General features: G+C 43.4%; 1 protein-coding gene across 7 annotated transcripts in view; it reads left to right on the top strand.

Annotated features, from left to right (window-relative positions):
- Nucleotides 1-23,962, top strand: part of KIAA1143 — a 92,988-nt gene that overhangs the window by 34,280 nt on the left and 34,746 nt on the right. The window contains exon 4 of one of the 7 annotated variants that reach the window (XM_079302690.1): nucleotides 15,574-15,651. The exons of 3 other annotated variants lie outside the window; for them this stretch is intronic. In XM_079302690.1, coding sequence (XP_079158816.1) covers nucleotides 15,574-15,636 — 63 coding nt within the window. In that variant the 3' untranslated portion in view covers nucleotides 15,637-15,651. Of the gene's footprint in view, nucleotides 1-9,941; nucleotides 9,978-14,483; nucleotides 14,534-14,957; nucleotides 15,090-15,573; nucleotides 15,652-23,962 lie in introns of those variants that run through there. 3 more of the 7 variants (XM_079302697.1, XM_079302694.1, XM_079302696.1) reach the window with 3 other exon arrangements.

Genomic DNA, 23,962 nt, shown 5'->3' with positions numbered 1-23,962 from the left:
CCAAGAATAAGAGGTGTTTTCAACCAGCTGAGCATAGTGACACTGTTATATGACTCAGAGCCCAGTCTTTTCAGAGGTGACTACAAAACGAACACCCTCAAACTGGTCTGAAGTTGCTATTAAATGATTTCTTTGTATGACCATATGTGCCCATTATTAATGAGAAACAGCAGAGAAGTCATCAGTGGGTGATGTCTAGAACATTTAGCCTGATTGCAGGGTTTTGTTACACTAATACAACCTGTTTACCAAATGCAAATAGCTTCCCCTTAATATAAGGTCTTGATTGTGTTTCAGTGCTGATGGAGATTTTTTCCTGACCACATTTCCTGCCTGTGGTGACTTCCCTTGAATGGGGCTGAGAAGTACACTTCTCTAATAAGAGGCACCATTCCAGGAAAGCTCCAGATGATCTTGAAAAATAGAGCTAGTCTTTCTGCCTTGTCTTCCATTATCTTTTATTTCTCTCCCGAGCTTGACCTCTGGGATGGATCTCACAGATGCCCTGTCTCCACAAAGACATATAATTTCCTCTTGCTGGATGGCTAGTTACTTTCCATCTCCAGTTTTCCTGCTCTTCCAGGCAGCCCTATCCCAAGTAAGAAAGCGCAGAGGCTTTGTCCTTTTGTCCCTTTCTGTAAAAAAACCATTTATTTCTGATACCCTTTGATTTACAGCCCATCACAGAAGAGAGTTTCCAAGAAATTGAAAGTTTATTTTCTTTGTAATAGTTGTTCCTATCTTTGTAATAATCTATTACAACACATGACCAGAGTCAGGCCTGGAGATGTGAAATGGTCTAGCATTCCCTGATTCAAGTGGCTGCTATGACAAGTGCAAGGAGTGAGGGATGGACTTCAGTTCACAGGTGTTTGCTGAGAGTTCATCACTGGCCTGGAACTTCTGTTGTTTTGAAAAAAGCAACTCATCTCCTTCTAAAGTTTTGGCAGAAGAGGGCTTTTCTCTTACTTGCAAATAATTTGGAAGAGTCTTTTGAGTAGATAATAAAAGAAGGACAATCTTCAATTCTAACCAGCTTCTCATTGTCCATCTTTCTCCTCGTTGCTAGTTTTAGCTTTGCTGCCATTATCACTGAGAAGTCTCCTTGGATGCTTGTACCATACGAAAGGGTTCACAGAGCTAAGAAATGAGATGCTGTCTTGACAGCAGGCACTGCTTAAAACAGGGGTTAATGTGCTTTTCTGGCCTCAGATGAACCCAGTTTCTGGACACTCCCGTGTTCCAGCTGTCCTTTTCCTTTCCTGCTACACATCCTCTCTGCTTTGTATCTGCCACCATACCTGCAGGTTGGAGGTGCTCCCTAACCCAGTTCTGTCACAGTAATCTGGGTCAGCCTCAACACTTCCAGTACTATGTTTATTTTTGTAACTCTCATCTCTTCAGCAGTTGGGCTAGAGAGCCCTTTCATGTCCAGTTATGCTGACAAAATTGAGGGGGAAGTGAGCTCTGGAGTGGGCTGCATGGAGCAGGACAGGGGTGGCAGTGGCCATGACAGCAAGCTTACCATTCCCTAGAGCACACAATAAGCAAACCTGGGGAAGAGGGACAGCCTACATCAGCTTTTTAGCATCTTGAGGCTTTTGTCCTCTCCTGTTAACCACAGTGGGTGGGAAGTGTACAGGTTTGGAAGTTCATTCCTAAATTCATTGTGTGCTTGCATGTTAACAAAGGCTAAGTTGTTAGCTAAACTCCTTTCACCTTGCCACGGTGTTTCTGTAGCTGAAGTGACTGATTTGAGACTCAGCATTGCAGTGGGCCTTGTAGGGTACAGGTACCAAGCTACAAAAGATTTTCTGAAGAGAGGATCATTACGGTTTCTCAGGTGTACCTTCAAGTTGCTGAAAACGTGCATGGGCACCAAAATAGTGCAAAAGCTGATAGCTCAACCTCCATGGAAACAGCACAGCAGCAGATGGATTTGCTGAGGAATGTAACTGTTGGCAAATGCTAGGATTGGGTTTTTTTAATATCAAAAAGGAGAAAGCTGCAAAATTTGGATCTGAACCTCCCTGAAGTTTAGTAGAGGAGCAGAGAGGAACTGTTTGTATCAGAAGTTTTGGTCTATCTCCTTTTTTGATATTTAACTGTTGTCAAAAGTCTTCAGTGAAAGAAAGAAAATAAATCATCTGGACACTTTGCTTTATTATTAGCTATGCTTGATATTTTCCTATCTGCTCTTCTTCTAACCCTTCATGCCTCTATTTCCATCCTTCATTTCACTGAGATTATTCCACATGCTAGAACTGTTTCTCTATAAAGGAAACCAGCTACAAAATCTTTAGACATTTGCCCCTGAAAAAGAAGCACACTGTAAATAATATACAGGAGTAAGAGCCTCATGAGGATCTGAGTCCAAGCAGATGTCACTAACTTGGAACAGAGTAAAAGAGCCCTGCTACCTCTGAAAAGAAGCCAGCCCTGCAGTCACAGTCACTGTCACCTCTTCAATAATATCTGGTCACCCGTATAGGCTTGGCAAGTCAAGGAAAGCTGTCCTTTGCCTCTTGTGAAACCAGCACACAGGCATACACTGCCAGCTCAGTGTCGAATTGTTATGACACCAGAGTCGCTAAACATTTTACACACAGTTGGAAGCAGCTTTTACATGACTTCCATCTCCTCAGGCTTTTCAACCTCTTTTTGCAGCCTCTCCCTTCAGCCAACGGAATGAAAATGTCAAGAGTGTTCTCAGACCCACTCTCCTGGGCACATTCACCTGATCCTGTGGCTGTAAGTGTGATATTCATTTATTGAGCTCTCTCCAGAGATACCTGTGGTCACTTTTTCAATTCTGCCCTAACTAACTCCATGTCATGGTGGAAATGAAGCAGCCAGTGTAAATAAATAGATGTTCTGTGCCTGCAGTTTAGATCACTTAAACTGTCATTTGGAGTTGAGGTAGAGAGTTAAGAACTGACTGTGGCAGAAAAATCTTAGCAGATATTCACACTGCAGTACACAGCTAACCCCCGAGCAAAGATATCCACAGAGGACAATGCCTGAGTGCTTGTAAGTGTTTAGATTCACACTTAGGTTCGTAGCAGTGTAATTTTCCTGTGGAGCCAAGCTTTTAAATGTTAAATTGAATTGATTCTCAGATTTATATTGGCATTTGATACGCACACATGCACATATTTATACTCTCATATACCCACGTGCTTAATCTAACTTTTCACCTTTGATCACCTCAGTCCTTAGCCCTAGTTGCTTGAGAAGAGTTTTCTTCTAGAACAACCTTTTATTTGTGAATTCTCCTGGGATTATGTAGCTGGAAATCTCAACTCTAATTAGAACAAATTTATCTACTTGTAAATGTGAACATATAGCTGAGATTTCATATCTCAGACAATTTCCTTTAAGCTTCTGCACATTAGCGAAGAGCAAACATTTCTTTTTCAAATACAAAATCCTGCTTCCACTCAAAAATTAACCATTCAATCAATCAACTAGTTTGTTTGCTGTTTTTGCTTTATGTACAATACTAAATCCCCTGAAAAGTGACATTTGTAAGAAACCATTATTGATATATATCATTATGAGTGCTTGAAAAGAAGGCTTTCTGCTACTGGGTGGCTGAAGATTTCAAGAGGAGCACAGCAAGGATTTCCAGTTGTATCAGGTCAGAAAAAACATGATCTTAAAGTCAAAATTACTGACAGAACTACTGTTTTAGGGTGTTGCTTAGACTTTTTAAAATGCACCATTTATGTTTTTTTTCCCTTCGAGGTCTCTGCTAAGACAAATTAGCAGTATAGTTCAAGATGTAAAAAATCCCCAAAACTTTAATAAAGTCTCAGATTTAGGGTTTGTGCCTGTAAATTTCTTGGCATAAACAAGAGGCAGTGGTATGACACAATTAAAATCCAAGTGTCAATCTTGCCAGGGTGACTAATATAACTCACTTGTGGCCTCATTAATCATGAGTGGAGCAGGCATCCCAAATTCATGTCAATAACAGCTTTATGCCACTCTGGCAGATAAGCAATCCTCTATAGATATCCTCAGATAGAGTGAGAAAAAACCCTGGTCCTGTCTGGTGTAAACCACCTAAGCTCTGCAAAGGTCTGACAAGCAATGATCATTTTTCTTAGCTGAGCATCTGACCTACATTTGCTATTCATTATTACTGTATTATTTTTTGGGAGTCAGCAGAGTTCTTCCAGCTCTGAACAAAGTGTTTGTCTTGTAATCCAACCAGACCAGGGATATCTCCAAATACTCTTTGGGAATTTTATAAAAAATGCAGCCTCTGCCTAAGCTATACAAAATAAATTGAAGGTTTGTTTCCCCTCAGGTGAAACTGGTACCATCTTAGGACAGTTTTCATCCCTAGATAAGGGGATCACACAAGCAACTAAGAAACATTTACCACTTGAGTTGTTAGATTGTAAAAGGCCGGTAACTAAAAAAGAAAATATTTGGATAAGTCCGGCTGGATTTCTTTAAAAGCTCTTTGCTTCCTCTTCTTCCAAGTTGTGCACGTGGAAGACTTTTCTAGCCTCTCCACATTCATTCTGGATGAGGGGGATGTGTTGCTGTCAGGACTGACTCAGTTGTAAAGCCACCACTACTTTTTGGTAGGAGTCCAGGTAGATTATGTCCTTGCTCTGTGTGTCCTCACTGCCACCCTCAGTAACAGTAGGGAGGCAATACAGATGCTGGGTGTTGGGGGTTGAGTGTTTTTCTATTACTGTGTCAATTGAAAGAATTTTTCCCATTATCATGCCAATGGAGCTGGCCCGGTTACACCCAGGGTCTCAGATGAGTCCAGACAAAAGGTGTCAATTGCAGTGGCTCCCGGAGGGGCCTCTGAGGCTTCCGGGGGGGGGGGGGGGGGGGGGGCGGAGGGACGGACGGGAACTCGTGTTTTTCTGGCGAGCTTGGAGGAGGACGCCCGGATCTTCAGCCCAGGCGGCCGGAGCACAGGAGAGCCAGACCCTCTGTGATCACCTGTCCTGCATCTGCCCCGTTCCAGCCTCCTGCCTCTGCGGACACAGCTGATCCCCCGGACACACACGGTGAGCGAGGAGCCGCCGCTCCAGCCCGTTCCCACCCGAGACCAGCGTGGCCGCTGCCGCCCCCTCCTGCCTCTGTTCCCGCCTGCCCCTCGGCAGCTCCGGGCTGTGGACTAAGCACAGAAACAGCGTGCTTGCATCTAAAGGGACTGACACCGAGTTATCTATTCTGTTCTGTTAGCAATTTTAACAACTGCTGTTGTTTTCTGCTTGTATGGTTAGATATAGTAGTAAAAGAGCTGTTATTCCCACCCCCTTATCTCTGCCTCAGAGTCCTTGATTCAAACAATTATAATACTTGGAGGGGGGGAGTGGAACCAAAGTCTCTATTTCAAAGGGAAACTTCTGCCCTTACTGACAGACAACTGTCCTTTCAAACCAGGACATGGGCTAAGAGCAGGACCCTCCACCTCTTTTGGGAGCTCTCTTCATGTGGGTCAGTTTACTCTAAGAGCCAAAAAACCCTAGGAGGAGAGGGGAAGAAAACACATTTCTCTCCTGAATCCCCTCTAAGTATATCTATATATTTGCTTCAAAATACAAACTTCCATCACAAAGCTCATCGTAGAGTGGTGCTGGTCAGAAGCCCTCCTGACTGCTGTCCAAGACCTCCATGTGGCCCTTAAAGGCAAGACATCTGCCTTTCCAGCTCATCTGTGCCCAGCCCACTCCCTGGTCCCAGAGGGTGAGCTGCAGTTTGGATCTACCATCCTGGAGCATGCGGGACCTGTGGGGCTGTGCCAGCCTCCCAGTCTCAGCAGCAGCACTTGAGCATCTGGAGGAAATGTGAGGTTCAGATTTCATGGGGCATCCTCAGCCTAAAGAAAATGTCACAGCTGACTGTTCCTTTCAACGAGAGCTGCCATGCAGGGTGACAAAAGTGCAGCTGACAGGCCACATGAAGCTCCTGAGTTCCTCTGGTGCTGCTGGTGCTTAGTGAAAACCCCCAGCGGGGCTGAAGTTTGGCAGCCAAATGTGTCCTCACTTGCTTGCCTCCTCTCCATGTAGCATCATGGCACAGGAGGAAGAGCCAAAAGCAGCAGAGGACATATCACCAAGCACCCTGATTCTACTTCCCACTGGAAAAACAGAGCTTCCTATTGGCAGAAAGTTGGTGCTGCAATATTCCTCCCAAATCCCAGCATATTTAATGTGCTCTCAAGATAGCTGAAGATATGTAAATGCCTGTCATCAAGGAAGTCAGATATTTTCAGCTGAAGTTGATAGGCTGGTTATATAAATGGATGGAGACTGGAAAAGAAATACCTGGACCAAAAGTTTTCTAGATGTTTAGGGAGGAGGTAAAAGTCATTCCCTCTCTCTAGGGCCAAGCAGCTCATGGGTGTTGTGGGTGCATGGCAAGGTGTGAGCCTAGTCTGGGCAGCCTGACATGCTGCTGTCAGGCCTGCACAGGATGCACATGTAGCCAGTGAGGTGTCTTAGTGATGAATTCAAAACCATAGTGAAATATTCATTATTTGTTGGCATGTTGGCAGTAATATTTATGTCATGCATTAACAGAAAAGAGAGGAAAAAAGGTTCTCTTGGACACTCAGAAACAGACTAGCATGGTGTTATCTGTGTGCTCTGATCCTCTGGATGCTCTTGATCCACAGAAGCTGCAGTGCTTCCCATGCAGCTGTCATGAATCCTTTGGTACCAGGCCAATCCACATTGTGTTTTTCACACTGCTTATATAACTTGCAGGTCTAAGGCTTCATTTAAAATAAACTGATCATGTGAAAGGCACCATGCCCATGGTGGGGGTTGTTCTTTTGGCTCCAATGGTGGAGATTGCTTTGCTACTAGGGAAATTTATGGGCAGCTGCTCACACTCTCTTGCACACCCTGAGCTGACTCAGGACAGACCCACTTCACACCTTCACACCTTACAGCAGGTGCTTCTTGCCCTGGAGTTCATTCATGTGCTGAAAAAAGGCCATGCCCAGTCTCTTCATAATAGACTTTGGTGCAACTGTTGCAGTCCCAGAGTATGACTCCATCTTGGTGGTTGATGTGGTTCTCCCTCATGCCTGTTTGTGGGGAGAACTGAGATATTTAGGGTGATACCATGAATTAACATTGGGTCCAACACCCATTGAGGAACTTGCCTCAAAGTGGAGGGGCACACTGGGGCTGAGCTAAATGGCTGTACAGCCCCTCTTGATTCAGGTCAGTGTGTGGTTACAAACACTCAGAAGCTTGAGCACTGATGTGGTGCTAAGTTGGATCTCACTGGGCTGGTCAAAAGGGAGTTCTACTTCCCAGCAATTATTGCCTGGGAGAGGGAAGGGTAATAAAAGAAACAAACCCCCAAACCTGGAGGCAGGGAATTAGAGCAAGCACTGATGAGCTGGCAGATGCTGCTCAGTCAATGGCCATACCATGGCAGGGGAAACAGCCACAGTCCTCTCGGAGCCATCAGTCACTGTTAGTTTGGGTAAATGCCAGCAAACAGAGGGAGCAGAAAGAGGAGAGATGGAGAAGGGAGGCACCAGCCTGCTGGGCCACTTTTAATTATTTCGAGTCACATCAGACAGAGAACTGCCCACGGTGACAGATCAGTCCTGCTCAGAGGGCTTGCACGCAATCCAGGGTAGCAACCAGGACTTATGTTTGCAGAGCTCCTTTTATCCAGAAAAGAGCCCTGCACATCTCAAAGCACCACCACAGCCAAGTGACAGGCAGAAGCATATTGTGCACATCCATGCATCCCCATGCAATGCAGGGCTTCCCTGGGCTGAGCAGCAAGGGGTGTCTGTCTGACAGCGTGTGCAGCAGCTCTACACAACTTTCCAGGCAAGAGGGAGGGCAGGGGAGGCTTGGTGGTACCATAGCTTCCCTGGATCGGAGCCAGAACATTAGCACATCTGAGATAGAGCTCGTGTTTCCACATGGCTCAAGTTGTTGTCACAGCCTCCAGAAGGGGATCTTGTCATTTTCTCACTCTTTTTCTGCTTTGAAGCCTTCAGTAGGGTTTGTGGCAGCACAAGAGCTCTGCAAAGTCTTATGTATGAGTGTTTTTTGCATCAGCAGCAAGATGTTGTCATAGGAATGGTCCCTGACTTTCCGTATTGATTGCTATCACAAATTCCTCAGAAGCTTTAAAAAAAATAACAAAAAAAAAAAAAAGAAATATCACCATCCTATAAATATTTTTATGGCAGAATCCATCACTGCCACATATGAAGCCTGTATACAATCCTTGTTCTCTTCACACACAACAATTTCCTGTTGACTTCACTGGGATCTGCATTTGCATTCAGGTTGCACAGTCAGGCTGTTAATTATGCAAGATCACCTGGTCCTCCTGAGCTCAGCACAAATTCAAATGGACATGCCCTCATGAAAATAAGTCATGCATTGCCCTGATACAGATTTTAAAATACTAGTTTCCCCAGTGGAAACAGTACTTGATGTTTCTAGAACACTGACAATGCCTGGCTCCTCCTACTTTCTTCTCAGTCCCTGTTTCAGTGATGTTTGGTTTCAGGCCTTCTGTCCCTGCATCTGTGCTTCTCCTTCACCTTGATAGCTTGTGGTGCTGGGCTTTTGACTATGTTAGTGATCTGATCCAAGTTTAAATAATAAAAAAAGACAGGTTGGTTTTACAGTGCAAACAATTTTACCCATAGATAATGCAGGGATGGAAAAAAACCAAAAGAGATGTAAAAATGACAAACTGAAATTTGCCTCCACGGTATTAAATTGCAGTGGGAGCCAAAATTAAATTGCTGGTCAGCCATACCAGTGCAGATGAGAGAATTAGGCATTGTTTCAATTTCAAATCAAATGGATGTATAGTCCAGGAGTGCCAGTTTAACTCATATAAAGGAGGAACCTTCATTATAAATCTGAGAGGCTACTTTAATGAAGTGTTTTAATCTGACGTAGTTCAACTGATTTTGGTGGCTTTGGCACAGGCATGCTGTGCTGTGTGCTGAGATCTGCTGTGTGCTGCTGCCCCCAGCAGAACCCATGTGCCCCTGGTGCAGTGCCATGTGTGGGTGTGTGCCCCACAGATGTTACAAGCACACCTGGCTGGTGGGTTCTCACTTGCCCCATGTGCCTTGGTATTTTTCTCTGCTTTTTGCACTCTCCACATTTTCTTCAGCTGAAGGGGTCTGGCTAACAGGTTTGGCTGGGGTATCTCAGGAGTGGGCAGCTTTTGTTTCCTGAAACATAGCAGCTCTAAATTACTGACAGCCTGGATTTTTTGTCGTGGGTTTTCCCTCCTATGATGCTCATGGTAGTGTCTTCTTGTATTACTCTGTCATTTAGGGCACAGTCTTTCTGCTGTAAACACATTGCTTCCTTCTTTCCCCAAACACCTTTTAAATCCAGCAAGGTTAAATCCTGGCATTCACATTCTTAGTCTGTCAGGCTAAGCAGAGCAATAGAAAAAGAAATTTTAGTGCCATCCTAAACTTTCTGTGTGACTTCAGAATGGTTATTGTAATGGCAGAGTTGATCAAAAACTGTAGAAATGTTGTTTTTAAATATTTATTGCTATTCCAACTGATGACTACTCAACAACAACTCATACTTTATTTACTTATTTGTTTGCTATTTGAACATCTACCTAAAGAGACTTTTCTTACACAAATTCTAGGGGAATGGCTGTTCTTTGTAGTAAAGCCCTTGTTCAGCTTCAAGCAAATGTTTCTCATTGCTTTCCAACTGCTCTTCTTCATCAATTATTGCTATTACTACTATTGCTACAGAGTCAGAAGGTCTTGGATTGGTACAATTACTGTGTGACCTGGGTGAGAGCTGTTCTGGCTTGCTGAGCAGGTGATCTAACCCTGTAGGTCAGCAGCAGGATCTACAAGGCATTATCCAACCCTATGGGAATCACCATCTGCTGGGAGGGTCTCCCAGGTGAGAACTCTCCTGCTTTTACAGGTTCCAGCATCAGACCAGTAAAGAGACTTGATGTCATTTGGTGACAGTAATACTTGATGCAGGAAGAAGAGCATGTACAAGCAATCACAGATTCAAAGGTTAAAATCAAGTTGGTAAGTCTCACTGGGGAAAACTAATCTGCAATTAACGTGAGCAGTGCTGGGGGCAAAAGAGTCTTGGAGGAGGAGGACATATTAAGACAGAAGGTTAGTGGATGGAAGTACTCTCAGAAGGTGATAGGAGAATTTTCCAGTGGGATAGAAATACTTTTCACTTGGGGGTTGAAGATTCAGATAGCGACTAAAGTCTGCCGGGTGTTCACTGGTTGTTGTCCCACTTTCTGGTGGTAAATTTTTGCCACAAAAAAAGCCCCCAAAATATTTTTCCTCCTTCTTTCTCACAGTCTCTGCCATGTTCAGATGGAGAGGAAGGATGGACTTCTTCATATTTTTCTCCTCTGTCATCTCTTCTTTTCACTACAAATGTCTGTCCAGGTCAAAGAATCCTAAGATGCACATCTCTTTCTGCTGGATGTGGGACAGGCATTTTGATCTTGGAGCTCAGGGCTGCCAGAGTAGTAATATTTTCTCCAGGAGGGCTGAATTCTTGTCAGAACTATTTAAAACAAATAAACAAACAGTTTCTTTTTGCCAAGCTCTTACTGTATTACAGATGCACAGTGGCAACTTTTAATGACAAATGTTTCCTGAAGTTTCTGTTCATGCTTGGACACAGCAATTCTTACAGAAGCCACATTAAGCACATATTGGACCAAGTGTAACAGCACCTGCTGCTGCTGCTGCTCCTGCTGCTACTAAAGAGAGAGCAACTGATCTCTTTAATTATTGGAGAAGAATTAGGGCTTTGATATTTCTTATTGCAGAAAGACAGATGTTTTTTCCCCCTGGCTGGAAAGAAGATGTTCTTTGCCTTCCTGTTCTGCTGCACAAGTGAGGAGCTTAAATCATTGGGTGGGTGGCCTTCATCAGCAGCACACAAAGGATTGAATGGACACTCACTACTCCATTATCTACGTGAGGACTGGCACCCCTGGGTTTTATCCCACAATGTCAGCACTACATTCAAGACAGAGGGGCTCTCTGGAACTGTGGCAGAGGCGGTTCCTTTGGGTCCCATGGGCAGCAAAGGGGGCAGAGTTAGGCTCTCTCTAGGAACAAGGGGAATGCCAATGGCAGCAGGATTGTCTGGGCACCTCTGGAGCCTGCTTGTCTGCAGGCATGGTCCATGTTCTGGGTGTGCCAGGGAGCCACAGGACCACTGGCACATCGGCTGTCTCCAGCAGAGACATGGGCTTGTCATGCTGACAGCACATCTGCTTCTTTTGCCTGGGAGGAAGAGGTGGAGAATCCAAAGTAGAAAATAATCAGGGGCAAACTGTTTTCTTGATCAGGATTTTGTAGCTTGTTTTTAGGAAGACCTTCCTAGCTACATGCTGCAAAGTCACACTCTGAGGTGCACTGGGAGTTAGAGGAGCTCTTGAAGGACTAGGGAGAGTTTGTTACCAGTCGTTCCCCACACTCAAAGCTGGACCTGACTGGGCTGTAGTGGTCTTCTTTCAAACACTACCAACATTTCATAAGTCTTCTTGTCTCAACTCCCCTCCCGGTCCATTTTTCTCCACTTCCAGACCCTTATTTCCTTGTCCATGTTAAAGCAAGAGGAGTGGAAAAGAGCATGGAAAAGAGAAAAAAAGATCCTTTCCATCCTTTCAGCTTCTTGCTGCCCTCCCCCCTGACCCACTTCCCACAAAGGAGCTGCAAGTATTCCTCTGCACCACAAAAAGGACCTGCCAATGGGTCTAGGACAGAAAGAGTTAAACTCAGACGAGTGCTAGCTCCAACACAGTTAATCCATATAAAGCTCATGGATTTCTCTGCAGTGATCTTTGTGGTTGTCATTTGCATTTTTTCCTTTTGTGAAATCTTTTCTTCTTTCCTTTTACACTCGTATGCATGCAGAAATTAGCATATTGTACCGAGAGTGGGAGATGTAAGAAGCCGACCCCCTGCTGTTCAGCGGATTGTGCAATCTGCAGGCGGCATCAATTTTTCAGCAGTTTTCTCATTTCTCATTACAGTCAGGGCACTGCACAGCTCCTGATTCAACACAATCCCTAGTGGTCCTACAGGCAAGCATATGGGCTGTCGAATAGCCGTACTGCTACTTTCATAGCATTAATATCCTTGTTTATGCTTCCACCGTAATTAATCCTGGTATTAATATAGTTTGGTCTTAGCTTTACTAATTATGTATGGGCTAGCAGGATAATTGTGTCAGCAGACTCCAGCACTGATACTTGACAGCCATTTGCTAACCTTAGGAGCTGCACATAAACACTTTGGCTGATCCTGCCTTGGAAACAAGGAAGGCAAAGAGATGACGAGGAAGTTGTATATGGCGACTCGATGTCTGATACCTATAAATACTGCTTTTAAAATGAGGAAATTTCACAAGCACAATAAAGTTGTCCTCAAGTATCAAACTCTGTGGTTGTCATAGTGATGTGTGCATTATTAAGAGGGTGTTGTTCACTCTGGCATCTAAGCTTATAATGAGGACAGCTCATTATCGGCCCAATGAGAGTTCCTTTCCCCACTGACCACATTGCAGCTGGATGGTGCTTGGGGCTGAGGGGAACTTTTTACCCCTGTTCCTTCCCTGCCCTCCTTCTCACTCCACCCTGAATAATCTCAGCAAGCTCTTGGTACAGCCTACTGCTGTGCAGGGCTAATGAATGGCTAGTGCTAGGAAAGCCATTTCCCAGTTTTCCTTTGGTTTGGAGCATGCCTGTGACTTTAATGGGTGTGAAAAATCACTCTTTGGCCACTTTAGACTCTTTGGCTGTTCCTGGCCTGCGTGTTCATTAACATTGCAGATTAGGGAGTTTAAAACAAGCTATTAGTTTGCTTTTATTTCTGCACCTGTTTCTGCTGCTTGACTGTTCCCAGCAAATATCCTTTGCGGGGTCAATGATGCCCCTTTGTGCCAGGCACATGGTTTAATGGAACTTCCTTTGCTTATCATTAGCCACTTTGCATTTTTATAGAGCACTATTAACCAGGATGCAGACTTGCTTTTAATTCCCTTCTGAGGTTTGTACACATCCCTCCCCCACTCCTCAAACAATCCAATTATCACAGTTTGTCACACAGACGTGGATGACCCACACACCACCTGCTCCACTGGTGAGCCCGATCCTCTGGGATGGTAGCCCAGCATGGTAGTTCAAGTTTTGCCTCAGAGGGGCCCTTTAAATGGCTTTAAATATCATATATCTGCTTTTGTTGGCAAAACCAAAACCAGAACCCAAAATCAGCTCTGAAATTACATTATTTGAAGGTATGAAAGGGATGTGAAAGTTATTTTAAAGAATTTCATTTATCCCTCTCTCACCCCATTTTTTCTCCCTCTTTTTCTTTCCATGGGATAGATTTATGTCTAGACAGGCAACCTGTGTATTGTTCAGCCCCATTAGGCAATCCTGATGATGCAAGGATCATCTGGAAAGTTTGAAAAGTGAAAGTTAGTGAGAATGCTGCTGTTGGCCTCTTCTACAAGTATGTATGTAAGAGTAAGGTCAGAATTAAAGATGTGTTTAAATATCCTCAACTTCAATTAGATTTATTATGTGCTGATGCAATTTCCTGAAATGTCTCCCAAATCTTTACTCAAAAACATGAGTGGAAATATTCCCCATGTCTTCAGTTCATTTTGGAGCAGATCCTTTCTGCTTTTCTATTAATTTTTCCAGGTTAGAATTTCCTTTGCTCAGCCCTCCGTGTGGTTTCAGCCCCTTCCTAACAGCACCTGGCTTTTGGCCTGTGACAGCCCAGGGACATCTGGCTCTTGCTCAAAAGTGGCTGTACAATCACAGAGCACAGTACCTTGGGTCTTGCTCCTGCACTTATTGTGATAAATTAGAGGGTCACTAGCTAAAACCCAGAACCAGTCCTAACACGAGAAACTTCGTTCCATCACATGTAACCGGACAGCCAGAGCTGTGTGCTCTCTTTGGTCATGCACCCTGAAATTTTTTCTGCCCAGCAGCAAGGTTTCAGAAAGGGTAGAACCTGGTCTGAGTGGCCAGTGTGTGACCTCACGAACAGAGGTGCTGAATCCATGGCCTGGGTGATCCTCCTATAGCTAGCCAAGGGTGAGCTCTAAGTTGCCCAAAGAAGAGGCAATCCTTCAAATTCTCCACAGAGAGTGTGTAAGAGATCTCTTCTAAAAGACACTTCTGCATGTTTACAATTGCATCAGGGGTTTTTCACAGTGTCCTTCCAGTTTCATTTTTTCTTTTGGCTGTTGTATTTCAACCAAAAGTAATGAGATCCCTCCAGTAAGGGTTTCATGCTGCATGTTCTCTTTGTTACAGAAAAATCAAACGGAATGTCACACGTGAATAAACTAAGAGGCCCTCAAGCTGTAGCCAGAAGGTCCTGGATTACTCCATCAGTCTACAGGAGAGATCCTCCTGCTCTGAAGCAGTCACCTCCAAGGAAAGACTCTTTGTGTTTTTAGACTCTGGAGGGAATTTGGATACACTGTGGAACTGCATGAAAATGTGAAAAATCCCAGATTTCCAGATCTTGAGATGCAGATCATCTGAAAGTTATGTCAGCAGGGAACAAAATAAGCCAAATGTTTTAAGTATGTGTCACTAGCAAATGGATTGGCATTTTGTCTTGTATTTCAAAAGGCTTTTTCTAATGGGAAATTAGTCTCTACTCATAGCATTGGAATAATCTGCTTATAGTCCAGTTCATCAACATCTTAAGTAACTACATGCTTTTTGTGTACAACAAAGTAACTGTAATTTACATATGCGTTGTTAACCATCTCAAGTAAATTTCCTAGCAAAATATGGGTGAGTTTTAGCCAGCTCTGCACACTTTAATAGCACAGACTAAATATGCCTATCAGTAGTTAACATTTTCCAGATACAAGGAGCTTATTAGACCCTCAGACTACATCTACTCTCCTCTCTATGCTCAGGACCTTGCAGGCTGACACAAGATGCTGTAGGGGAAGAGGAAGGCCTGGAGGAACATGGACATCAGCATGGAACTGCAGGTGCTCAGAAAAGGTCCACTGGCAGAATGGAGGAGTAATAAATTGACAGGATAAGTAGCAAGTACCTTTTGTTTGGCTCATTCTTTATCAGCTACTTCAGCCTGTAGACTTGGTCTTTTTGGATTCCCCAAAATGGTGGAACATAGTTCTCAGTTTCACATTCCAGTGCTCAGTGACACCAGAAATGGCTCATGGAGAAACAGTCAGCAGCTGCTGTGGTGCCCTGGGAGTACATGGTTTTAGAAAAATTCTGCATAGAAGTGGGGATGAGGAATCTACTGTGCTTGAAATACAACCTGAGACCCAGAGAGTGCCTAAACTGTTTACAAGCAGCAGCTGTGAGGGCATGTAAGGGAAAGATCTTTGTGCACAAAACACACTTCTGATCTTTATAAACATCTGCTTGACCACTGTCAGAGAGAGGCTACTGGGCTAAACAAACCCTTGTTCTGGTGCAATATGGCCTTTCCTAATCTATTTTAGGGTGTGCTGTTGCATATCCAGTGCTTCTCGTTCTGTGGCATTCCCTCTATTGGAGGTACATTCCCTCTACTGCAGACACCTGGGCAGAGATCAAGGCCCTTGCTTTCCATCTCCATGAGTCAAGACAATGAAAAGTCACTTCCATCCCACATGGGAGCAGAAATACTAATGCAGAGGGCAACCAAGAATTGCCCTGTTGCTCTTGGGTTTTGAAAAGGCAATCTTAGCAGATTGGGGCAGGTATTAGTTTGTTTGCCATCTCTGCCCTGAGTTACTACAAGGGAGATACATTGGACCAGAAACATAAATGAAACACAGGATTTTTCATTAGTGTATGTACACTGAAACTGTTACTCATGGTGTATAGTTTGGGGTTTTAGGTTATTTGCTGTATGTGTATTCACTAGATGCAAATATCTGACAACAATTACACATAGTATTACTGTTGGAAACTAGAACCATATCTCCTTTATTAGTTCATAAAAAGACCCTTTCAACTTTAAAATGTCAGTTATATAGACGTGTTATTTTAAGCATGTATTTTCATCCAGGGCCAGTCCTCTAGACACATGTTGAGCTGAGCAAGCAGGGGAGTTCTTTGCTCAACCAGACCTAAGTGTATTTTCCAATCACTCTTAGAATTTAAAATCTGGAGTTATTTTAATATTTCTGGGTCTTGTCTTCATAAGGAAGCCATACTCTGATAAAACATTAGTTCATTTAAGCCAGCTTGAGGAGGAAAATTACAGTTTTGGAACTTCTGTGTTTTGCCATTTGTTTTTATTCTTTCCATCCCACATGCTGATGATGGTGAATGAGGAACTGCCCAGGTGAAGTACCAAAGGACACCTGGGTTATTGGGCTATTGACTTCTGTCCAGAGCTGTGTGGGTGACCCTGGCTTTTCCTTCCCAAGGGCATAGCTGGAAGTAAGCAGAGCTGTTTCAAACATGATTTAGACAAAATGGAATGTGCTCTCTTTTGAGAGATACTGAATAGGTGAGCTCACCCACTTGTTTTTATTCACCATTACATGCAATCTTTGTTGCACATGAGGACTTAACTTAATCTGTGACAGCTCCCAAGTATTTTCTCTCTCATTCAACTTTTCTCATGGAAGGTAATTTGTCTTGAAGCAAGTTTGGGCTGTCCCAAAGCAGAGAAATCACCAAAAATGTCCCTAGATAATTTTCTGCTCTTAGGATCTACCCCTTCTTCTGTTGATATCAGTAAGGGCAGCAAGGGCCCAGGTATCACTTTATCCTTCTGTCCATGTAACACTGAAGGCTCAGTGATGGCATCCTGCTCCTGCACAGGCCCCAGATATACCAGTGGTGAACTGAGAGGAATGGTCTTCATTGTAAATAAAAAGTTCAGCACAGAAGGAGCGGGTGTCTGATGAATTGCATGCTAAAGCAGATCCACATTCTGCCAGTTGAGTGATTATACACTGGGACATGGTTTTTTAATGGAGATGGAAAACAGACATTTTGACAGAACTGAATTTTGCTCAGGGCTATCTATGTGCTATTCTCACTGAAGAATCTTGGCTGAATTTGTTCCTGGATAGAGAAGTCACAACTCTGCTGAGGCATGATAGAGCTGAATTTGATACTGATGTGCAGCTGAAGACAAGTATTCCATGCTGTCTCCTGTCAGGGCAGAGAGAGGAGCCTTGTGAGATGCTAGTTATGAAATCCTGCTTCTGTCCTGTGCCTCTTTGTGAAACAGGAATGCAGATCTAAAGAAAAATGTTTTGGTTCTCTAATCGATCTTTAATTTCAACTCTTTTAAGCTTGTCTTGTTGAACATACTCCCCATGAATAAAGTGTTGTTGGGGCTTAACCTGTTCCAAGATTTCAGAAAATCTTAAAGAATGTCTAACTTTCACAGGCAAAGAATTGGATTGAAATATAAATAAATGAACAAAAAGAGAGAGAAAGAAAAAATTGCTGAAAGGAGTAATCTGTAATCGCATTTCAACTCCTGCAATACGAGACGAGAAAAACTTTTCAAAGTCCTTGGATGTGCATCTTGTCAGAAGGGATCATGTCAGAGCCAGGTGACATATTTTTTCACTTTGGTGATGTGCTAGCAGGGCTTTGGAAAGCATTGGTGCTGTAAGTATAGCAGCATTATCATGATATAACTATGGATGGAATTTCTTTCTCCTTTTATAATGGTACTTTTCTTGAGATGCCTACACTGCCACTGAACTATCTTTCTGGAAGACTTCAGGGCAAGGTTGAGACTGTGTTGGAAGGGGAACTGTAGTCAGATACAGGTAAGCTTGGCTGAACTACAAAAGGGTAAATGTATCAAGTGTATTATTCCTTGAGGCATATTAGAAGGGAAGTTAGATTACATGATTTGATAATCAAGCCTAAACCAACCACTGCTGAACTAATAGGAGACAGCAAACCTCTTAGTTAATGCCAAGATATCAACAATGATGTGTTCCTCAGAGGACTTCAAGAAGTACTGGAAAGAGGTTTTAGTCCAGCAAATTAGATTTCACATACTCTCTGCACGTTTGGCAACCCACTAAAGACATAGCATTTATTCTTGTCTCATGACTGAGCCATGTTTAGCTGTCTTGGTGGACTATCAGCTTAACATTATTCTGCAAGGAAGAAAATAAGGCAAAGTCCCTTGTGGCCTCAGGGGTGGGAAAGGGAATGGTTTGGCAGTATGACTGGGCACTTCCCCATACATGGACTACTGTATAATGTGCTAGAGATGGATTTCACCCCCTTCTGCTGGCAGTCCTGGTATTCCATAGATAGTCCCACCTAACTGACCTGATCTGAAAGATCCTGCCAGTAATGGTACTAGAGAATAACACCTTTCATTTACCCACTGAACTCACTGAATGCTGCCTACTTCACCTTGCCCAGCATAGCTGTGGTACCCTGTAGAGTTGTGAGGAAAGCTTGTATTTCATATGATAGCTCATAGGAGCTCATGTGAAATTCATTTAAGTTACCTCCTGAGAGGTTCGAATGTCACTTCTGGGTGGTGGCTAATTGTTATCTACCATAAGTATCTGTGATAGCTAGACCTACCTGACTCAATCTCTTGCACCAAAACTGACCATCTAATCCCTTCCATTGCTGAGCAGCCAACCACTGAAAATTAATTTGTCTTTTCTGTCTCTGCAGGGCCAAAAATGAAGTTGCAAAACTCTCTCCTGATACTATTCTGTATCAGCCTGTTTACTCCCTATTTGTGAAATGTTTCTTTGGAGTCTTTTTGGGAAAAGCCAAATATGGTGAAAAGGTGTGAAAAAAAGGATGGAATCAAGCTGCTTGCAATGAAAAGGGAAATAATTCTGAGAAACATAGCAATTTAGATATTAAAGTCTTCTTTCTCCATGAGAGAAAACCCCATCCATTAAAACAGTCATAAAGCCCTTTAAATCAGGCTCAGGTACCTTTTAGGAAGATGATTGCCAGTTCAGGATCTGTTCAGTGTGGAGAAGTACAAATGTACCAGTTTTAATCATGATAAATAACTTCTCTTTTATCAAATCATCTCTGCTGGAAATAGTTTCGCTCTGTGCAGTAATGATAATTTGCACACTTATCATTCAGTGCCTTCCCAAGACAAGCAGCCAGCCATGGGATGTAATTTAACGACTTATCAACCACGGTTTCATCAGCCCTTTCCAGCCAGAAGGGCATTTCACACTGTTTAAGTGACTTCACCATATATTGCCATCAATTTAAGATTTTACCAGCCCCTAGTCATTAAAATTTTCCACTCAGCACTTCACTTTATAACCTGGGGACGTAGCTGCTGAACGGCACCAGCAGGTCCACGGAATTATCTGCGTTCTGCAGGTGATGGGATAATTACCAAAAGAATGCAAATCACTAATTGCCTATCAAAGGATGCAATCATATTTAGCTGTCTATGTCATGTACAGAGGCTGGGGGGAAAGAAAAAGGGAGTATCTGTGGCATGCTTATACTCTTTCTTGTATGCTTTCCAATGGAGGTGTCTCTCCAGGGTTGTGTCTGCTGAGCTGTCAGAGGGTGGGATCTGGCACCAAACTCAGTGGGTTGCACATCATCTGCAGTGCAGAAGAGAGGCAAGGAATGTTGGAAAGGTCCCACAGTTCACTCGCCTGAAATCCTTTGTGTTAGGTCCAGGTCTGGCAGAGCCCTGGCTTCAAGGTCAGAGTGTGTTTTGGTGCAGAGGCATTACTGAAATCTTGTTAAAGTCAGGCACACAGGAGTTGTATTTAGGAGCAGCTAATCATTTTGGTCCTAGTGAGGAACTGGCTGGTGGTGGACACAGGAGAGCACTTCTCTGTGTTTAAGGTGCAGTACTTCGGGTGAGTTTGGGATATCCCCTCTCTGCTGGAAACACCTGCTTGGTGGTGTATAATTTCTTTTGGGATGACAGGTTTAAATGAAAAGAGGTTAGAGGGACTTACCCACCTGAAGAACAGTGACCCTAGTCTTCCATTATAGTCAGGATGCACAAAATTAACATAGTCTTGGGTCTTCCTTTCTTATCAATCTTAAACTGTGTTGTTCTTCCCCTTTTGTTTTAAACAGAGATGGAATAAGCAGCTTAGCAACAGAATTTTGCAATGCAATGTGAATAGTGAGGGAGTACTATTTGGTCCCATTGGGATAGGTTTTATGAGACTGGGGGCCATCCCTGGCTTTTGTAGTAGCCTTCCTCTGACAATCCTACCAGCACCTACTAGTCCTGCTATTACTATCTGAAAGAAGCACAACTACAGGGCTTCCTGGCCTTCTGACAGCAGAATCAGGCCCTGTGCTCTCCAACTGGCTATTGGGACTGTAGTAAATTTCCACAAGTCCTGATAAAACCTCACTGCAGCATCCTTGAATTCCTGACTGCACCTCTTACCCCTCCTGGGAACCACACTGCTCATGGCTGCTTCTTTGCTCTTTCTTCCCACTCACATCTCTGGATGGGGACACCGGAGAAATAGTGACAGCCTTCAGAATTATCAGCACAGTGGATGACCTAACATGAGCCTTTTTTCCTCTTATGGCTGCCTCAAAGCTCACAAGAATCTGAGGTGTCTGCCCATTTGGCAAACCCTGCAGGGCCTGACCAGTAAATCCAGAAGTTGTTTGGTGAATTGGTCTCCAAATCTTGTTTCCTCAGGAAACCATCCTTTATTTAAAACTTTGCTTAATTTGAACAAAAACCTTTCCTCTCCTTTGGCTACTTCTTGTTTTTCAAAGGTCCTTTGAATTGGAAGAAAAAGCATATAATACCATCCATTAAGGGTTTAACATCTGTTTAAAAACCCCCCAATACTTGAAAAAGTAATCTGTTTCTATACCTCTTGCTGCTCTCACCAGGGGATGTCAACATAAGACACACAGCACAGGAACCAGAAGTCAAAGACCCAGGCAAGCCTTTTGCAGTCTGTGTTGGCATAAAAGAAGAGAGAAGGGATAGAAAAAGGTGGAGGGGATAGAATAGGATGGAGAGAAAAAGTGCTCACATTAAGATGAATTCTAGATACATTTCTTCCAGTCATTTTTCATGCTGAGGTGGCTCCTGAGCAGATCGTTGTGCATGGTAACTCAGCCAGACCTGTTATAGCTAAAGCTCACTGTGCAGCAAGATTTAATTACAAAAAAAAAAAAAAAAAAAAAAAAAAAAAAAGTGTAGGATTCCCGAGCCTCCTACGAGCTCTGCAGTGTGGGAAGTTGTGCAAAAGTGGGGGCTGAACTGTCTGCTGTCACACAGCACCCACATCCCTGGAGTTCACAGTGCCTCTTTTAGTCTCACATAATTTCTCTCCATTGTGCACCTCACCTCTCCTAAGGCTTTGTTGCCTCATGCGTAGGCAGTGCCTGGTGTTTTCATGGCTGGGTACAAGCTGTAGGAATCAGGGAGGGGATGAGTTAGAGGGCTGGGTATGCTCCAGCTGTTTGTGCCTGGCACCACATTAATGTGCTGATTTGGGGACCATCTGGCTGTGTGCTGCTGTTTCCTTCTGCAGAGGCATTTAGTGCTGCAAGATGTGTGGGCCGAAGCACAATCTCACATTGTTCTGAGAGAACCTTTTATTCTTCTGCCAGCTAACAAAGTGACCCTGCCATTGAGTTGGTAAAATACCATTCCACTGTTTGAGGAAGGAGGAAAGTTTCCATTATCAACTGTAATGAATTTATTTCTGGTTTTACACCTGTGTAAACACGAGGACAAAGAGGCCAGGCTTGGCATGACAGAGACAGGAGAAGATTTATAGCTGAGAGAGGACTTTAAAAAGATGATGTTGAGAATTGTATTCTGCCTCTGCCTTTGCAGCCAAGATTATCTCTTATTGCTATAACTTTGGGGTAGGCTGCTTGTGTCTCTGTAGCTGTTTACCTTCCAGATGGCCTACAGATGCTATACAGAGTCAGCATTAAAGTCTGCTTGCATAAAGTATAATGGAGGGAACATTCACTTGAAAAAAATCCCCAGCTTCTCAAAATGCATAAATACTCTGTTATGCCATGTTATTAAAGAGATTGATCAGTGGTTTTTTTGAGCCAGATTCCAGATTTTCAAATGCTTTTTCACTTAAGAAGGGGGATAGACTTTAAGAAGATGCCCCTTCTTGTCTGGCTGGTAATATCAGGGCAGGATCTACATCAACACCTAGTGTTTGGCATCATGCAGGGAGATGCTCAAGGATAGAATTCCTGTTTTGCTGAAGCCAGTGGATGTTTTTAAAGTCTGATGCCTTCTGAAATCATGTCTGGGTTATTCTTCCATGAGGTACAAAGACCAGAGGATGACACTGGAATGCCTGGGGGAAGGCTCTTTCCTCAGCTCAGCTTTCCCTCTCTGGGCTGCAACTTTGGAGGCTCTCCCCATGCTTTTCTCCACCCAGGTAAGTGAGGATATTTTCTCCAGGCTCTCAGTCCTGGGCTGTACTTTGGATTTCCGGACTGGATTTCTGCTGACTACACTGCAGTTTATCTTCAGTGTTTAAGTTTATCTTCAGTGTTTAAGACTTTGCTGGGGGATGGAACCATTTTCTTGTGTCTGTCAACCTCTTGGGAGCTTGGTTAGGATGCATATACCTGCTCTGTTTCTGAGTGAGCACAGCACAGGATGTGTCCTTCCACTTCCTCTGGCTTTAGTGTCCACTGAATATTTTTGAACACCCAATGGATGAGAGACTCTGCCCTGGCAGCCAGCAGCACTCATCCACACAGGCTGAGAAAACTCAGCAGAGCATTTCACTTCCTGAGAAAGCTACTTGGCTTCACCTTGTTTCTTCAAAGAGGGCTCTGATCTCTGATACAGCATCGTGAATCATCATGGCCAGGAATCACCTTTTGAATCCCACAGTATCATTTTAAAGCTCTGGACTGTATACGGTCTTTTGGCAAATACCAAATGTATGCTTAGAAATTGAAGGGCATTTTTCCCACTGAAAATTGTCTGGAAAGGAGGAGATTGTTTTTGGACTGTTTGCAGAAGCTCGAGTTCAGCATCTGTCATTTGTTTGGTTCCTCCTAGCCTCCAGCACCGATGATATCCTGGAAGGCAGGAGGGGGATGTGGTTTGGAGGAGCTGGGGCAAGTGGAAAAAGGTTTTGAAATTGCTAGCAGTTTAATGCTTTCACATCCAAAAGATCTTTCTTCTCTCATCTCTTGAATGTATTGTGCTCATTTATTATTTTCCTTGACCAGAGGCCAACAAACAGCAAGCAACACGCATATATTTTGCAGAACAAATTTAAGAAGTAGTTTCTGGTAATAAGCCTTGAACAATTATTATGGTGTCTGTGTTCACTCTGCATGATAGAAGGGGAGGAATCAATACTGGAATTGATGCTCATAAACAAACCAAAAAAATCATAAAACTTCAACCCTTTAAAAAGGAAGCTGAAAAGTATTCTGAGCAATTTTAAATTCAGTAAACATTTTTCAAGATCTCAAACAAATTACTACAAATTTGCTCTGAATGGAGCAAACTGTGGTTCACTATCCAGAGATTTTTGTAAAAGACTGGAATTCAATGAACTTTGTGGTCCTGAATGTGTTAAAAGATTAAGAACCCTTATCATATGCTACTTGAAGACAATGGAGCTTTTGACTTGGTCAAACAAGGGTCAGACCTAAATAAAGGACTTAGGTTTTCAGCAAGGCAGATGTAATATCCTGCAAGTTGTGGGCAAAACATCTCTGTCTAATTGAGCAGATCCTGTTGTCCTGGCAAGAAACTAAAGCTCATTTCTTCAAGGAATGCCTTTATCTTGCCTTGGGAGAGCAGTCTCCAACTGCAACTGCCCAGGACAATATCTGTGAAAGGCATGAAAGTCAGTATCTACTGTAACCATCCCACCAGAGTGAATCCACATTTTATTAATACCGAATTCATCTGCTGCACACCCTTTTAAACCAATTAAGGGGGCTACAAAATTTGCCCTTGCACAGCTGGAGTACA

This window comes from Erithacus rubecula (genome assembly GCF_903797595.1).
Source record: "Erithacus rubecula genome assembly, chromosome: 3".
NCBI classification, from domain to species: Eukaryota; Metazoa; Chordata; class Aves; order Passeriformes; family Muscicapidae; genus Erithacus; species Erithacus rubecula.
Note: the sequence above shows the minus strand (reverse complement) of the source record. Positions and strands in the feature narration are given on the sequence as shown.